Consider the following 16,833-nt stretch of genomic DNA (forward strand, 5'->3'; position numbering starts at 1 on the left):
CCCTGGAAGGTGGGACTGGTGTTTTAGTTTGGTAGTGAACACATAAGAAATCGTGTTATTCGTTCCAGCCAAGTTCATAACCATATTCTGCCTTTTCATTTGTTTGGAAAATGAGGGCTTCAGCAGCCTGGGTCCTGGAATGAGCATGATGTGGGGGAGTTCCCAGCTGATTCCCAATATGACAAGAAATCGCCCTTTTTGTCTGAGATCTTACAATAGTTTGTATTTGTAGAATATTCATTCTCAATGGGGATGATGGGAAGATGGTTCTTGGGGCAAAAAACCACACTTTTCTTTTTACATATAAAAAACTGTATATAATTACTTGTATATACAGTGCATAAGCATATACATATGTTTATTACATAATATATTGTATACAAATGATATATAATGACTATTATATATTAAATATATTTAATATATTTAAATCTATTATAAATATATTCATTTGTATATTTAACAATATATTTATATCATCAAATTATACATACATTAAATTATAAAATTATAATGTATATCACATTAATATAAACTAATAATTATATATTTATATATGCTTAATATATAATACATTAAATTTAATGTAATGATTATAATACATTATAATTATACATAATATATATTAAATATGGAGTTTATATGTTATATTGAAATTCCATGGGGAGATATTAGGCAGAAATGTATAAAAATGCTCCTGTGTTACTCCATTTAGGCCGTTATAGCATGATACTGTAAACTGGGCAGATTATAAACAACAGCGATTTTTTTTTTCACCATTCTGGAAGCTGGGAAGTTCAAGATCAAGGCACTAGCAGATTCCATGTCTGGTGAGGGCTCTATTTCTGGCTCATGAGTTGGTACCTTCTCACTGTGTCTTCACATGGTGGAAGAGACTATTTCTCCAAGGTTTCTTTTATAAGGACACTAATCCCAATTACAAGGAATCTGCCCTCATCACCCAATTGCCTCCCCAAGGCCCTACCTTCTAATACTATCACACTGGGGGTTAAGATGACAACATGAGAATTTTGAAGCCAGTGGGAGGGAGTGCAAAAACATTCAGACCATAGCAGTTTCTTAGAGAAGTGACAATGAAAAAAATGTTGAGAAATCACTGCTGGTGAATACATGAGCCTATCCTGGGTGATTCCGTAGGCTTTGTTGATACTGAATATGAGTTCCAGCTACAGACTATGACACTTTCAAAGTTACGTCATCAATTTGAGCTTTCATTAACTACTGTGAATTATGAGGCTAAACCACCTTCATATGCTTCATGAGAATTTAATAAGACAATTAATTTAAAAGGTGTATTGCAGTGCTTGTCATATGTAATTGTTTTAAAAATTGGGGTATTATTATTCTTTAATTTTAATAATATTAACCACAGTTTAATGTCCTGTGAAGAAATACATTGCAACATAAAGTTTAAAGGAATATTTAAACTTTAGGCAACATTCAAAGTAGCTGACTATATTTGTCAGCACAGGTGAAGTCCTAAAACAAAGAATTCCAAACTTCGATAATTTGACACATTACAAGGCATCTACTGCTCAATTCACAGTCCAAAGCATACAGCAGAGAGTGAGATGGTCTGTGTCTGCTTACACACTCATCCTGAAATTCATGTGTTTTATCTGATGGCTCAGTGTTTTCTATTTGGCCATCCAAAAAGTGAGGGAACAGCCAGAGCACCAAGGTGTATGATGTAGATGGGACCTTAGAGGGCAAATCTAGAAGGGCCTGCATTCCATTGGCCAGAACCCAATCACATGATCCAACACAACTGCAAGGAAGGCTGGGGAATTCTGTGTGAAGGAAAGGAGGGAGAGGATTCTTAGATAACAATCAGCATTGTCTCTGTCATGATGGAGGATTATTAGTACACTCCAATGACCCTAAGTATTGTAAACAATTAAAATGTACACTGGGCCAAGTTCTTTAAACGCAACATCCGACTACCTTGTGAGTAGGCACTATTGTTATCTTTGTTTTATAGTTAAGGTAACTGTAAAGATTGCACTGCGAGTACCAAAATTAGAATGCAGATAGGTACTCAACATCCAATTTAGAACACTATCTCAGCATTCTCTATCGTGTCCTTGTTTAGGAAGCCATTCATTATCCCTTCTCTTTGCAGAGATAATTGAGTGGAAATGCTACTTCAGTGTTAAATTAGAGAAGACTAATATTTTCCTGATGACAAGTGAATGGTTTACTTAAGAATACCGTGAAATCTCCTATGAAAATCTTTAACATAAAACAGGTTTTCATCTCTTTTTTGATAGTTTAAACATGACTCAGAATGAGGGCTGGTAGCCAGACTACCAGAACTCCTATAAATGTACCTCTAGCTTTGTGATGAAATGTGTTTTTAATGTGTTTGGTAGAGAAGCGAGAAATAAAATAATAGGTTAAGTTACCACCTGGACCTAAGCCAGTTAGAGAGACAAGCTAAAACAACAACAACAACAATAAGGAAACAAAATAACCTCATGCTTATCATGCCACATAATTTTCATTGACGTTGTCTATACTAGCCATACCTGAAAGTCTAACATTTGCTCAAAGGCTGAAGAAAAAGATTACAGATGAGTAATCTTAGAAAAATGAAAAATTACGATAAAAATTTGATGAAAATTTTTCACATTGCTAAAAACCAAAAATTAATTTGGATGGCAAATCTGTTATATTAGATAAAGTGTAAATTTATTTACATTTTCTATCTCTGATAAATATAAGAAACTAGCCATTGAAACTTTTTTTTAAATTATGCAAAACTAAAAGCAAGTCAGTGACCTGAGGGGGTTCTATAAAATTTGTATCTAGTTGTCAAAAACTGCACTGGTATTTTTCAATATTAACTATCTGGTCCTTTGGATCCTTTAAATTTGTATTAGTATATAATGAAAAAGCCAAAATTGTTCAGATAAAAAAAAAATCACTTATTGCTATCATCTTTTTTGCTAAGTGAAAGACAAAACAGTAGAAACTGCTTGAGAGAGTGATGTCTCACTCAAATTGAAATATTATGATATGAAGTATGTGTCATATTATTGCATTATTTGCAAATTTATCTATAAACTTGGGTCATGGAGATTTTTTTCATTTATTTCATTTTATCACTTACGGATGATAATGTGCATTTCCATCTCTAATTTGAGCAAAATGATATTACTTATATTCCTGGCTGGTATTGTATCTAACAATTTAAGAACTTAGTATTCTTTGTAAAACAAAAACAAAAACAAAAAACAAAAAACAAAACAAAACAAAACTTCAGGTATTCCACAAGTAGTCAGAATTTGTTTTATCAGGCAGAAATAAAATAAACTGGATATTGGAAGAAAATCAAAATCTGCTCCCAAGCAGATTAGTGCTTCTACATGATAAAACCATAGACAGTTCAATTAGATTACATGTACCCTTGGATTAATTCCATGATATTATTGCAAGGGAGAATAAGTAATTTTTTTCCAATTTGAAGTGTCCATTATGAAACATGCCTAAAAGAGATTCAGTGAGCGTACAACTGTAAAAATCCACGGGTATCTACAGGACCCATGCGTGTCACTGGCCTTTTCCTAAATCCTTGACAATCTCTTCTTTTTATGAACAACAAAAAATTCTGTTTTGGGTTTAAAATAAATTTTCCTATTAGGATTACAGCTATGTGTTGCTAAAATTTAATTATACAAATTCCAGATTGGAGCAGATGGACTTGGAATCATTTGGCAAAGAATCAAAGGGATTTTCTTGGGTTCATGAAAGTGTGGCGTAAAATTAGCAGAAAGTGTATTATTTTATGTCATTGAAGTTAAGCTATATACTAAAATAATAACTTAATATGAGTAAAAAGAAATGATAAAATAATGGGCAGGAAAAAATACCCTTGCACACACATTAACTCTAGCCTGTTATGGTTAATGACTGAAGTTGCACTTTCAAATAATAAGTGGTTTTGTGAGGCTGACAATTCTGCTCATTTTGTAAAACCATTAGCCTAGTACAGATGAGAGGTTATCATCTTTACTACCAAAGATCTACTTTTTTTAACTTTAGGTTTTGCAAGTTACTAAGATGGGGCTGAGGGGGTAATGGACCATCTTGAACTGACACTATGAAAGTAAATAAAATCTCATCCGTGACCTCTAAGAAACCTCTAAGTGACTTTTAAAATTCCAAATTTTAAGGTATACATACTTACTTGGCTCTCAATGTTACATACCACTTAATGTAATATTTTGTTTATTCAATAGTTTTGTTAATTTGGAAGTATCCCCAAACTCTTCAATCAAGATAAATAATGATTTTCCAAATAGATTTTGGACTCTAAAGGAAGAAAGATTTTCTTTCTTGAAATTACATGATTTTATTCTGCAGAGAAAACTCTTTTAAATGAACTATTACTACATTTTGGTCAACTTAAATTCCAGATTAATAACTCCATGTAATATACCAAAAATGCTATTCATAAATAGCTACAGAGACAGACTTATATAGAGAAAAGTATTGTTGACCACTTCAAATAAATCGAATCAAATCAGATACTTAGAACATATTTCAGAAGAACAATATTCATTTTATCTTGGCTCCCTCAAATCCTTTCTGGAACAAGGTCAAGTGTAATAAAGAAAAAATCATGTAGGGACAAATGAGCCGTCTCTCTATGATCAGGATTTTTAATGCTTCACTTACTTTAGTTGTCCTGTGTCCTTTTGTAGATAATAACCCATACGTGTCATTTAATGTGATGTTTCTGTATAGTGTAATAAGATAATCTTATATAGAAAAATTCAAGCTGAGCAATGGCTTTAAAGAGGTTCTTAAATTTTGAAGAAAAATTGATCACATATTTCTGTATATTTTGGTACACTGGGGTTTTCTGAAATTGATCAGAGTAATGTATTACAGTGTTACACTATTTATGCAATGTGGTAGATGTCTTAAATCAATCTTAAGACGTTCTTGAGAATATAGATTTTTGGTTCAGGTCTGAATTCAAAGGAAGATTGTGCCTTTTATTAACTTGGGTTGATTATCTAATCTTCGTTTTTCTCATCTGTACAATGGGAATAATGTCTACCACATAAGCCTCTTGTAGGAATTTAACAATATGATCAATTTAAAAAAAACTAGAATTCCCTGACATGTGGTCGGTGCTCACCACATGGCAGTATATGCTAAAATTACTATCATGGATCAAACCTTTGATTTTTCTGTATATGCTGCCTTACAATTATAACAAGAACGTGTTGAAAAGAGTAAAAAAGTGGATTAGGGTTTTGCAGTTTTTAGCACATCCTTGGGGAATCTGGTACGAAAAAGAAATATTTAATATGTTACACTGTGCAGATTTCCTTCATATGGTTATTTTATATTTCTCCTGGAAAACCAACTCAGAAGTTCAATGACAAAGAAGGCCATTGGATAACCTTACGCAAATTAGGGATAATGACAGTCTCTTACAATCTTTAGGTGTATTAAAATATATAGGCACATTTTGAATATATAATACCATTCCAGGTTTTACATAAAAGAAGCCTAGATTTCCATGTACATTTATCTATTCAGCTGTTGTTTGGAAAAGAAAAAACAATTTATATTTAGAAAGACATTGAAGACAGATCCCCCATTTGATTTTTCTGTATCTTAAACTCTTGGGTTTGGTGGTCATGGGGCTTCATTGTTCTAAGCCATTGTTGTTTCTTTTTGGCTTAAGGAAAACCTTATTTTATTTATTTATTTATTTATTTTTAGCTAAAGCACTGCTAAAATTTAATTTCCAACTTCTACTAGAAGCTTCAGATTTTAAAGACTTTCCTTTAATTAAACATTTGGAGTGAGAAATCCATTTTTTATATAGGCAGTGCTCACTAAAAGTATAAGTATAATGTCTTAAGTATAATTGAAATATGCACATTTTTCTAGTATAGATCTTATATATCTCAGAAGGTAGTGCCTTTGTTCTTTTCCAATTAATGTTGTCCATAACAAATTTCTGATGGTGACTTGTTACTGTTGCTAATTTAGTGTGAGACGTTTGGTCATAATCCTAAACTATCATTTGGGATGAAATTCTTATAAAATAATGTTTTTTTAGTCACATTTCATATCAAATGAGACACTGAAAAAGCTTTCTTTTAAAAAATCAGTTACAAACTTGACTACAAGAAAAGCAGAAAACATGGATTCCAAAATGTTTTGGTAAAGACATTACTGCATAAGGTAGCTAGTGTATGGTAAGCAACAACAAAAAACATTTAAAAAATGGCAGCAGTCTAAAAGCATTGGTTTGCTTTGCCACTTCTAGTAGGTAGTTATGAATGCAAAATGTTGATGCTCAGTAAAAAATGCCAATATAACCAAACCGATTTCCCTCATACAAAGCTCTTCTCTGTATGATGTAGTTTGTCACACCCTCCGCAAGGGTAACTTTTTGTGAGTAAGGCAACAGTTTCTGCCCTAGAGGACAATGGCAACTGTGGTAGGTTGATTTCACCCAATCTATCCTTTCTGTTTCCCACACACACTCTTTCTGCCTCTGAGTGATTTTATAGGTTACTTAAGGAAAGGCATTTACAGATGGTGAGTCTATCAAGTATAAAATAGAATCTATATTTTGCCTGATAAATAAATAGTCATGAGAAAACACTTCTAGTTGAAATCCTCCAATGTATTCCTTTCTGCGAACCATCTTAAAATTAAAGGTCTTATAAGTCTAGATGATGTGTCAATTCCTGCATTATTAGGAAGACTCTATTTTCAGAATATCTTAAAAATTTCACCCGCATAAGGAAATTTGCCGGAGATAAGCTGGTGGTGTATATTATTTGGAGACATGAGCTAGACATTGTAATCTTGAACTGGGTAAACCAAGCCCAAGTGTTTAAAATGAAAGTTTTCAAGAATTTTAATTACTTTCCTGTTCCAGAGATAAAAGAGATGTTAATAGTGCACTTTTGGATTTTTCTAAACCACAGTATTATCCAATTTAGACGTATTGGACCTTTGGGGTGGTGGGGAGTGAACAAGTTTCTCCTCAACGGTTAAGCCTTTTTTCATTGGGTGCTATAACAATAGCACATTCAGAATTATTACCGTGAGAATTCGAGTGATTCAACTTTAACAACCGAATGCACTTTTTTTCTTCACAAGTAAATACTGTAGATTAAGTGTGCTGAAATTACTCCCTTAATGCTTTAGCAAGAAGAGTGGTTGTTTCATTCTTTGGCAAGACTCTTTCATTACCGTAATTTTCAAGCGTGCTGAGGTGTCCTAATGTCTCTTCTAATTGCTTGAATGTCGCTGACCTTTTTTTAAAACAACACACAGCGCCCATAATATGCAAGGGAGGCCTAAATTAAGTAGCAGCACCAAAATGCATCCACCAAACAAAGGCTCTTCCTCCAAGGGCCCCTTTCGGAGAGAATCTTTCCCGATATTTTCCAGTAGGGGGAGCTAGAGACTCACCATCAGCATGTAGCTCGGCTCAGGGACCCGCGTGAGCTCCTCTAAGCCGCCTTCTAATCATCTGAACAGGCATCAAACAGCTACCAGCCAGCCTGTGATCACACGTGGGCCCGGCCACACCGGGGCACCGCCGACACTGGCATCCCTTTGATCTCACGCGACCCTCCTTAATCATCCCCGGCCCTGAATGGCATCCCTTGGTAGCCTTGGCCTTAACGTTCAGGGTTTCGTCGTCTTTGGGCTGAAATTCGGGTTCTTTTGGAGCTTCCATGAGCTCAGCTGGGTTTTCGGCTTCCACACCCAGAGCCTACGTTTTCCGAATGTCCTTCTGGAGGTGCCGGTCTCTGGAGGGGAGAGACTTCGGGATCCCCCCCAGGCTCTGGGATCCCCGCTCCCCTTGCTTTGCACCTTCTGCGGAACTCCCTCGCGCTGCGCGATCGCGCATCAAACTCATCTTCGAGGGTCACAAGGCAACTGAGTAACACAAGGGAGGTGCCACCCCTTCCTCTCCCTCCGCCCCTTGGGGATGCCGCAGGGGGCCAGAGATCGTGGCTAAAATGAGCCGCCGGAGGTTACTGATTTCTGCCCCCCTCCTTTTTCCCCCCTTGTGCTTTTTAACCGTATAGGAAGCATCTATCCACCACCTTTCCAGTCCAAAAGGTCTTATACTGCGTTTCCTTCCCTTGCCTTCCTCCTCCTCGGCTTCTCCTGTGGCTCAAAGGTGAAGAGTGTGTGTGATTTTGACGGGTAATGAGGCTGCGCCCCGGGTCCCGGAGGGTGAGCTCCTTCAAGACCGCGCGCAGCTCCGGAGACGGAGCGATGAATAATTAGGCCGGGCTTCCGTGAAATCGCTCACCGAGAAAATTACCTGCCCATTAAACGGGACGCGGCGAGGAGCAGGCGCTGGAGCCCACCTCTGCCCTCGCGAGGCGGGAAGGAGGGGCACGCGGGGCGCGGGGAAGGGGACGGAGTGGACCGCGGGCCTCGGCCCTGGGCAGCCGGCCGGGCCCCCGCATTGGTCCGTCTCCGCTCTCCGGGACCCTCCGCTCCCCAGCGGGCAGGCGCCCCCGCGCGGGCGGGCGGGCGGCGGAGTCTGCGGGCGGCGGAGTCTGGAGGTGGAGGCTCCGCGCGCCCCCGTCACCCCCGCCCCTCCCCGGGGCAGACTCCGAGCCGCGTTGGTTCCTCCCCGCCCCTCCCGCCGCCTCGCCTTCCCTCCTCCGAGTGCTTCCACCCGCGGCAGCTGCCGGAGGAGGCGGACGCTCCGGGCCGGGCTGCCCGAGCAGCGGCGGGGGCCAGATCGCGGGGACCGGCGGCTGCACCCGGGCGAGCGGCTGGACCGCCCTGACGCTGGGCTGAGCGCTGCCTGTCTCCGCCGCTCCCGGGCTGGGCTCACACGCCCGGCTCTGCCCGCGCCCGCGGCCGCCGGGTGCACCTCGCTCAGCGGCGGCCCCGCGGGGTGGCTGCAGCCTCAGCCTCCGCCTCCGCCTCCGCCCGGCCCCTCCCTCGCTCGCTCGCTCGCTCCCTCCCTGCCTCCTCCCGCAGCCCCACCACGTAGGAGTTCGGATTCTCCACCCGAATCGTCCAGAGTTCCCTTTGCCTCTCTTTCGGAAACGAGAGAGGTGGAGGGAGGCCACCAGGCTGCAAAGGAGAGAGAGGCCCGCCAAGTCGGCCCGCCTGCAAAGTGTTGCTTTGACACATCCTCATTATGGAAGTTAAGTAAAAATATATACATATTAAAAAATAACTCCGGACGTGGATTGCTACGGAGAAGGAATCCGGGGGAAAGAAAACCAGTAGGCAGGCCCATGGTTTTTCGGCAGCGTGCTGGCAAGTTTGTGGAACACTTTCTAGGAATTAGGTCTTTTCCTCCCCCTTCATCATCTTGACTTCTGAAGAAAGAACTTGGCTTTGGATTGCAGTGGAGCCTCAGGAGAGAGGGTTAGACACACTTGAATCATCCCTCTGGCTGGGCTGCATTTGCGGGAATTTAGGAAGCCAGAGTGCTGGAAATACAGCAGCCTTCGAAGTGCCCTCTGTTAATTTGGATGGATCTAAATGTGCCCCGTTCAAGACCTCTCCACCAGCCCCTTCTGATCTTGCGATTTGCTCCTCTTGACTTTAATTAGTATCTAGGAAAGTCTAAACTTTGGACCTACCTCTTTTTTTGATACTTATTTTTGTACTTTTGCTCTCTGGGATTGGTTTCTTAAACAATCTGGATCCTTTTTAATATGTCAAAATGAGTCTGCTGATGTTTACACAACTAATGCTCTGTGGATTTTTATATGTTCGGGTTGATGGTAAGTTAAAAATGCTTTTATCTTTTTTTTTGCGCCCCCCACCCCCCAATCCCCCAAAACCATTTCTTTTAGAATTTGATGTGGGTTATAGATGAAATGACAGTATGTCTGTCTGTCCGTTTTGGCCAGGCACGGGCTCCTTGGGGGCAGAGGTTTTCTTTAAGTCTTTTGTTTCTAAACTGCTGCAAGTGGAACATGTTGGTAGTCACCTATTGTTGTTCTTGTTGTTGTAATTTACTTAATTAATTAAGGAGTTGGGTAATAAATGATGCTTTCCCAGTTTTCTTAGAAAAAGAAATATTACAGTAAATCTCCTGAAAGAGCCTAATACTATTGTGCCTGCTCTCTGTTTGATGTTTGCTCTTGTGTCTGAACTTTGGCTTAGACATTCAAGTGAAGAAATACAGTCATAGACACTCTCAGGAAGGTTCAATGGCTTAGGAATTTGAGACTGAGATCAATGTGGATCACCTGTGTGCCAGTGAATGCTCTCCTGGCGTTAAATCAGAAGGAAGAATTTAGATCCTAGGGAGAAAACTGTCAAAAGTAAGACTGGGCGAGGCTCCACGAACGAGGAAGCATCAGCTATGGGCTGGCCACAGGAGTGGGACGTTTAGCTCAGTCCGCAGTGGCAGACACAACGGGGGCCTTAAACAGGTGCTGTAGGTGTCTCCCTCTAGGTTGAGTCAGTCTGTCAAGCCCACAGCATTCTGCCTCTGATTCTCTCGTCTTTTGTTCCGATTTGGTTTACTGGGATATTTTCACAGGATGTCAATGTCTTGTGCGACTATTGCAAAATCCTTTTTTGTGCCTCTTTTGAATGAAGAGTGGAAATAATCGTTAACATGCTTTTTGGTTCGTATTCAAAAGAAAAAGTTCAAAGAATATTTGCTATTAACCTTCTAGAGGCTTTAATTTTTATATCAATGGAAAGAATTGGTATAGAGGAATACTAGATTTTTTTTTTTTTTTCCTAACCGGATTGCAGTACTTTAGGTTTTTAATTACTTACTGTACGTGTAAAGAACCTAAAGTGTATTAGTCCAACTGTTCGAGCCATCACAATAGCTTGATGCCACATAAACTTTCCTCCAGCATTTGCATTGTGGATGAATTCATTATTTGGGACACTGCCTATTTTTGCCCATCTGTGGTAGCTAACTTTGTTCCTGGCAGCTAACTGCTGCGTAGAGCCCAGTGTATTGGACTCAAAAAGGAAGGCTTTCTATAAACATGAGGCAATACAGATGAGTTTACCTACTGTCAAGTGGCTGTTTTCAATCAGGGACTACATGAGTACCTTTGCCCCCCAGCAATAGCAGGGGAGGGATGCGTGTGTGTGCACTGCTTCTCTCTTTTCCCAGTCTAAGCCGTAGACGTTTAGGGTTTAATTATTGTGAATTATACTATGGCAACATCTGTAATCATTTTTCATGTATTTATTTTTCAGTACATTAAAATACATGTACATTACCATAACAAAATAGGTTTACCTGTTTGTCCCAGGTGTGTTTGATTTTCATGATAAGGAGACTTTGGTATAACTTTTTAAAGAATATGTCCTCATAAATCATGAATTTACATATCTCCATAACAGAAATGCATGTATAAACTATACATTAGACTACAGAATTATCATCAAGGGTTTTTTTATATATGTATTTTTAAATCAGTGTGTTGCTAGGAGGAATACAATTAAATTGCTCAGTGGAAGTGACAGAGGAAATCAAAAGAGCTTGGTGTTACAGAATGTAATTAATATACCAGGGTGTTTGGAGATATATGAAACAAATGCAATTAACCAGCTTGCTGGAACAGCAGTAGCAAGACATCATTTCTGTCTGCTTTCCCTCCCTCCCTCCTTTCATTTCTCCCTCCCTTCTTTCTCTCTCTTTTATTCCTCTCTCCCTTCTTTCCTTCCTTCTCTCCTTCCTTCTCTCCCACACCACCCTTCTCCTGCCCCCAAAGACAACCTAGAACCTTTGTTCTGATTTAACATTATAGGATAAGGGGGCAGTTTCTGTCTGGGCCACAGTTATGCAGCAGAATTCATAGTTATGTAGTGAAAAATGCCAAAATTGAGGAATTGAGACTGAAAAGGCAATGTTAAATTTTTTGTGTGTGAAACTAGTTTTGTATTTAGCATCTGCTGTGTCAATAGCAAAGGAAACCCTGGACACTCTTACTAAATTAGTATGTAAATCATACGTTTGACATTGGGTTGCCTTTGGATACTTCAGAATGACAGTTTCTCCATGGGGATGGTTGAAAATTTGGGATGTGGACAACACTGCCCTCTAGGCTGTTTCAACACTTTAGAGACTCAGTGTTCACGTATATAGTGAAGAGGTTGGTTTGCAGGATCTCTCAGCTTTGTGACTCTTCCAGGATTCTATGATTTCTATTTACTTATTCTTCTTAGAGGTGTGTGCTTATACTCCACATGAATTTCAAATGTAGAGAAGCTTGTACCATTTCAAAGATATACTGACCCTCCTTGTGCTAGACACAGATATTAATTTTATTCAGTGACAAATGATACATAGATTTGCATTGATATTTGCTTGGTGGGTTATTTGTATGTGCATTTTTATAGTATATGAAAAATGTTAGAGTTTTGCCACCTCATAGAAGCTATGTGCTAATATTGTTTATAATTTTTCGCAGTATCGTGTCCCTGTAGCAATCCATAGAGAACAAATATTAAGTTGGTTGAGAACTGTAGATAAACTTTTCTATTTGGGATGTAAATAATGGTTTTCTTATTGATGCAGATTAATCACATCTAGACTTTTCTGTATGATCATATAGGAGAATGTATGTTAAGGTTAGCCTTTATTTTCCAGCTTTTCTTTATTTTTGAATAAGAATAGGGTTTTGCAGTCATTCATGGGGAATTAATATGAACAATGCAAGACTTTTAACTTACATCTGTATCCCATATATTATAGCAATCTGATAATTTTACAATACTTGTGGAAAGGTGTTTTAAAATGAGAATTTTTTTTCATCTTTACGCTTTATTCTTAAGTGAAAGTGGCATACATGATATTAGGGGAGATAAATATAATAAAGATAATGTATGTGCATAATGCAGATGTATAATCTCATAGAGGTTTATACATGTTGCTAAAGTGCTTTTTTTCAGTAATGGGCTTATTATCATAGCCATATGTAGTCTATTTCAGAACTTAAATTGTGTGTAAGTCACCTGAAATGTGTTCTTGAAGCTATGCAGTGATACCACATTTGGATTGGCTTTGTTTGAACAACCTTTGATACTATGCAACATGTGGGCCATAAACCAAAAGGATTTCTTAGAACATTAAACAAGAATATCGTTTAAAAAGAAAAAAGTAATGATTATATAAAAAGAGCAGTTCTGGCCATCTCACCACTGAGCAGCTTGTATAAAATAGCATGTTTGACAATCAAAATATAGGCATGTAAGCACATTGTATAAATTGGGATACATAGATAGCAACGAAGGGAAGCTGATGTAGGTGGGATGTGTGTGTGCCTAGTAATATCTGCTGAAATAGTTCCGGCGGTTTCCAGGAGGTACATTTACTTCCCATGTGCAATTTGTTTTCGAAGAGTGTCAGAAAAAAAGATTATCATCTTATTTACTATTTCTCCGTTTCCTCCTTTTTTCCCTCCTTCTCCTCTCCTTCTCTTTCTTCTTCTCATTCATCGTTTCTTTCCTTATCTTCTTATTCTCCTCCTCTTTTTTTCTTTTTTGGATCTAATGAAAGAATTAGAGAAACATTTGAAGAGTGAAGAAGGTACGTGAGGGTGTTTCTTGAGTGATAATTTAGAAAATCTGCATTTAAAGGGAAAATGAGAATAATATTTTACCTTTAGGTATATCCAATTGGGGTTTTGACTTTCTCACTTTCCCCCCACAATACTATATATAACTTTATGCAAAATGCATTGCATAGATGCTATCATTTTCTAGTTTAGACAAGTAAAAGTCTTCAGATCTGAGTTTAAGCAAACAGTGATTTATAGAGTGCCATTCTACAGATTTATTTCTAAAGAAAACTGTTGCTGCGTTTCTTACGGTGTCTCCAGGTATAGATCTGTCAACCTAAATCAATACATCCGCGTGGATACTGCTTTTCTTCTTCTTTTGAAAAAATATTAGGCCGGGCGCGGTGGCTCAAGCCTGTAATCCCAGCACTTTGGGAGGCCGAGACGGGCGGATCACGAGGTCAGGAGATCGAGACCATCCTGGCGAACACGGTGAAACCCAATCTCTACTAAAAAATACAAAAAACTAGCCGGGCGCGGTGGCTCAAGCCTGTAATCCCAGCACTTTGGGAGGCCGAGACGGGCGGATCACGAGGTCAGGAGATCGAGACCATCCTGGCGAACACGGTGAAACCCCGTCTCTACTAAAAATACAAAAAATGAGCCGGGCGTGGTGGCGGCGCCTGTGGTCCCAGCTCCTCGGGAGGCTGAGGCAGGAGAATGGCGGGAACCCGGGGGGCGGAGCTTGCAGGGAGCCAAGATGGCGCCGCTCACTCCAGCCTGGGCCACAGAGCGAGACTCCGTCTCAAAAAAAAAAAAAAAGAAAAAAAAATTATATAAAGAATGAAAGAAGGAAGGAATGATTATAAACTCTTTTTAAAAAATAAATACTCATCAACTCTATTAATGTTTTAGCAGTGTGTTATACAATGATAGAAGCATAATATAGCAACTAGGGCAGCATGCTTACCCAAAATACCGGACTCAAAACAGTGTGGGAGTCACGGAGGCCTCCATCCGTAATGTTTTCTCCTCCATTTGCAGCCAGTCCTTAGGATCTTTCATCTATCACATGAGTTTTAAATACATGTTTGGTTTGATAATTCTAAAATTGCCCTAATCATTGCATGGAGGGATATAAGATCCATAAGCACGTAACTTGGCCGTTTCATATTCTGTTGTATCTCCAGTGCTTGCATCAGTGCTTGACATACTCACCTGACTACTTGACGGCTTTGCTTCGTGTCCAATGAGAATACACAAAACTCAAGGCTAAGACAGAATCTTCTCTTTCTAGCCATTCCCATCGCAGTAAATGGCTTCCACCAGTCATAGACTTTTTCGTGACCCCCAATGAGGAACGATTCTTCACCTGTTCTCACAACTTGTATTCAACTTGTTCTCAGAATTGTACAACCGTCACTACAATCTAACTTTAAAATGTTTTTAATTACCCGAGAAAGAAACTATGTACCTTGTTCCACCATCTCTCTACCAACCACAAGAAACCACCCCTTTACTACTATCTCTATGGGTTTGTCTTTTCTGTACATTTTATATAAATGCAATCATACAATATATGATGTTATTTTGTGACTGGCTTCTTTCCTTCAGCATAACGTTTTCAAGGGTCATCCCTGTCATAGCATGTATCAGTACATCTTTCCTTTTTATTGCCAAATAATATTCCATATTATTTGTCCTGTGGTTTACTAGTTGATGAACATTTAAGCTGTTTCCATGTTTGGCTATTATAGATATTGCTGCTTTTAACATCCATGTACTAACTTGTATGGGAATATATGTCTTCATTTAATCTGGGGTGGAAATGCTGGGTTGTATGTTTAGTCTGTGTTTCACCTTTTAAGGTGAGCGAGATTATTTTCCAAAGCAACTGTGCTACTTTATATTCCCATTAGCAATGTATGAGGTACATATTTTCTTTTCATTGATCATGGAAAGAAAGAGTTGAAAGGCCTTATGAGTTGGATATGATGTTTTGAAGTGAAACCATTTTATATTATAATACTCTGTCTCAAATCCCCAGTAGTCCTGGTTTCTAATACCTTCAGTGATCGTTGTCTTCTAAGTCTTTCTCAGTTGCCACGTAAAATTTTACAAAGATAGTACTTCAGTTGAACTTGTCACTTTTAGCAGAGATCTCAGCAGTACTAAATATAAATCATAGAATGATAGCATCTCGGAGCTATTATAAATATTTGCAGCTCTACAGCACAATTGTCTTATTGGTTGGGCACATGGAGAACTGAAGCTTAGAGATTTTATGTGTCTTGTCACAGATCCCACTGCTGCTTAGTGGTGGGGCAGAAACTAGACTCCAGGGATGCTGCATCTCTGTACCATGCTTCTGCCTATGAGAGACTGTTTCTGGATTCTCAGCCCTGGAACTCCTTAACAAGAATTCCAGGCTCTTGTTACAGAAAATGACCAGCTATTTTCTGAAGAGTCCACGAGAAAATTAGCTTGAATATGTTTAGGTTATTCATTTGATTCAACACATGCATATTGACAACATAACTTGCTTGGCTCTGTGAAGAACATACTGACCTGTTAAAATGTTCCCACATTCAAGGAAATCATGACTTAGTCGGGAAGGTACTAAATGTTCAAGTGACTAGAACAAAAAGTAGTGTTTGATAAGAAGTTTGAAGGTGTACACAGTATAGTCTTGGGAACTCGGATAAGGAATAGGTGAATTCCAGCTGGTACAATCTGGGAAGGGTCAACACCAAAAAGGGTCTCTTAACCTGGGCCTTAGAGGAACAGTGGGATTTCGGTGGGCAAAAGGATTGGAAATTGAATTCCAGGAAAAGAAGTAACCAGAAAAATGGCATGAAGATGACAAAGGGGTGCTAAGGAAAAGGCAAGAAGTTTAGATTGATTGCAACATAGTTTGCCTGTAGGGAGGAAGGATAAGATGGTTGTTGAAAGACTACTGAGCAAACACTACTGAATGAGTATGAACAAGTAATTTAACCTTTTTATGCCTCAGTGCCCTTATCTGTAAAATAGGCATGGTAATAATGTATATCTCATACAGTTATAATGAGAAATAAAATATTTTTAAAAATATAATGATATATAGGCTGGGTGCGGTGGCTCATGCCTGTAATCTCAACACTTTGGGAGGCCAAGGTGGGTGGATCACCTGAGGTCAGGAGTTCAAGACCAGCCTGGCCAACATGAGGAAACCCCTCTCTTTACAAATTTTGTAAAAAAATACAAAAATTGGCCAGGCATGGTGGTGGGCGCCTGTAATCCCAGCTACTCGGGAGGCTGA

At 39.1% G+C, this 16,833-nt stretch overlaps 1 protein-coding gene across 10 annotated transcripts in view; it reads left to right on the forward strand.

Moving 5' to 3' along the window:
• ROBO2 (roundabout guidance receptor 2) overlaps window positions 1–16,833 on the forward strand; it is a 1,759,746-nt gene that overhangs the window by 1,149,457 nt on the left and 593,456 nt on the right. For 4 of the 10 annotated variants that reach the window (XM_073009646.1, XM_007986193.3, XM_073009648.1 and 1 more), the window contains exon 1: window positions 8,916–9,776. The exons of the other annotated variants lie outside the window; for them this stretch is intronic. In XM_073009646.1, coding sequence (XP_072865747.1) covers window positions 9,716–9,776 — 61 coding nt within the window. In that variant the 5' untranslated portion in view covers window positions 8,916–9,715. Of the gene's footprint in view, window positions 1–8,915; window positions 9,777–16,833 lie in introns of those variants that run through there. 10 annotated transcript variants of the gene reach the window in all.

Source organism: Chlorocebus sabaeus, chromosome 22, assembly GCF_047675955.1.
Source record: "Chlorocebus sabaeus isolate Y175 chromosome 22, mChlSab1.0.hap1, whole genome shotgun sequence".
NCBI classification, from domain to species: Eukaryota; Metazoa; Chordata; class Mammalia; order Primates; family Cercopithecidae; genus Chlorocebus; species Chlorocebus sabaeus.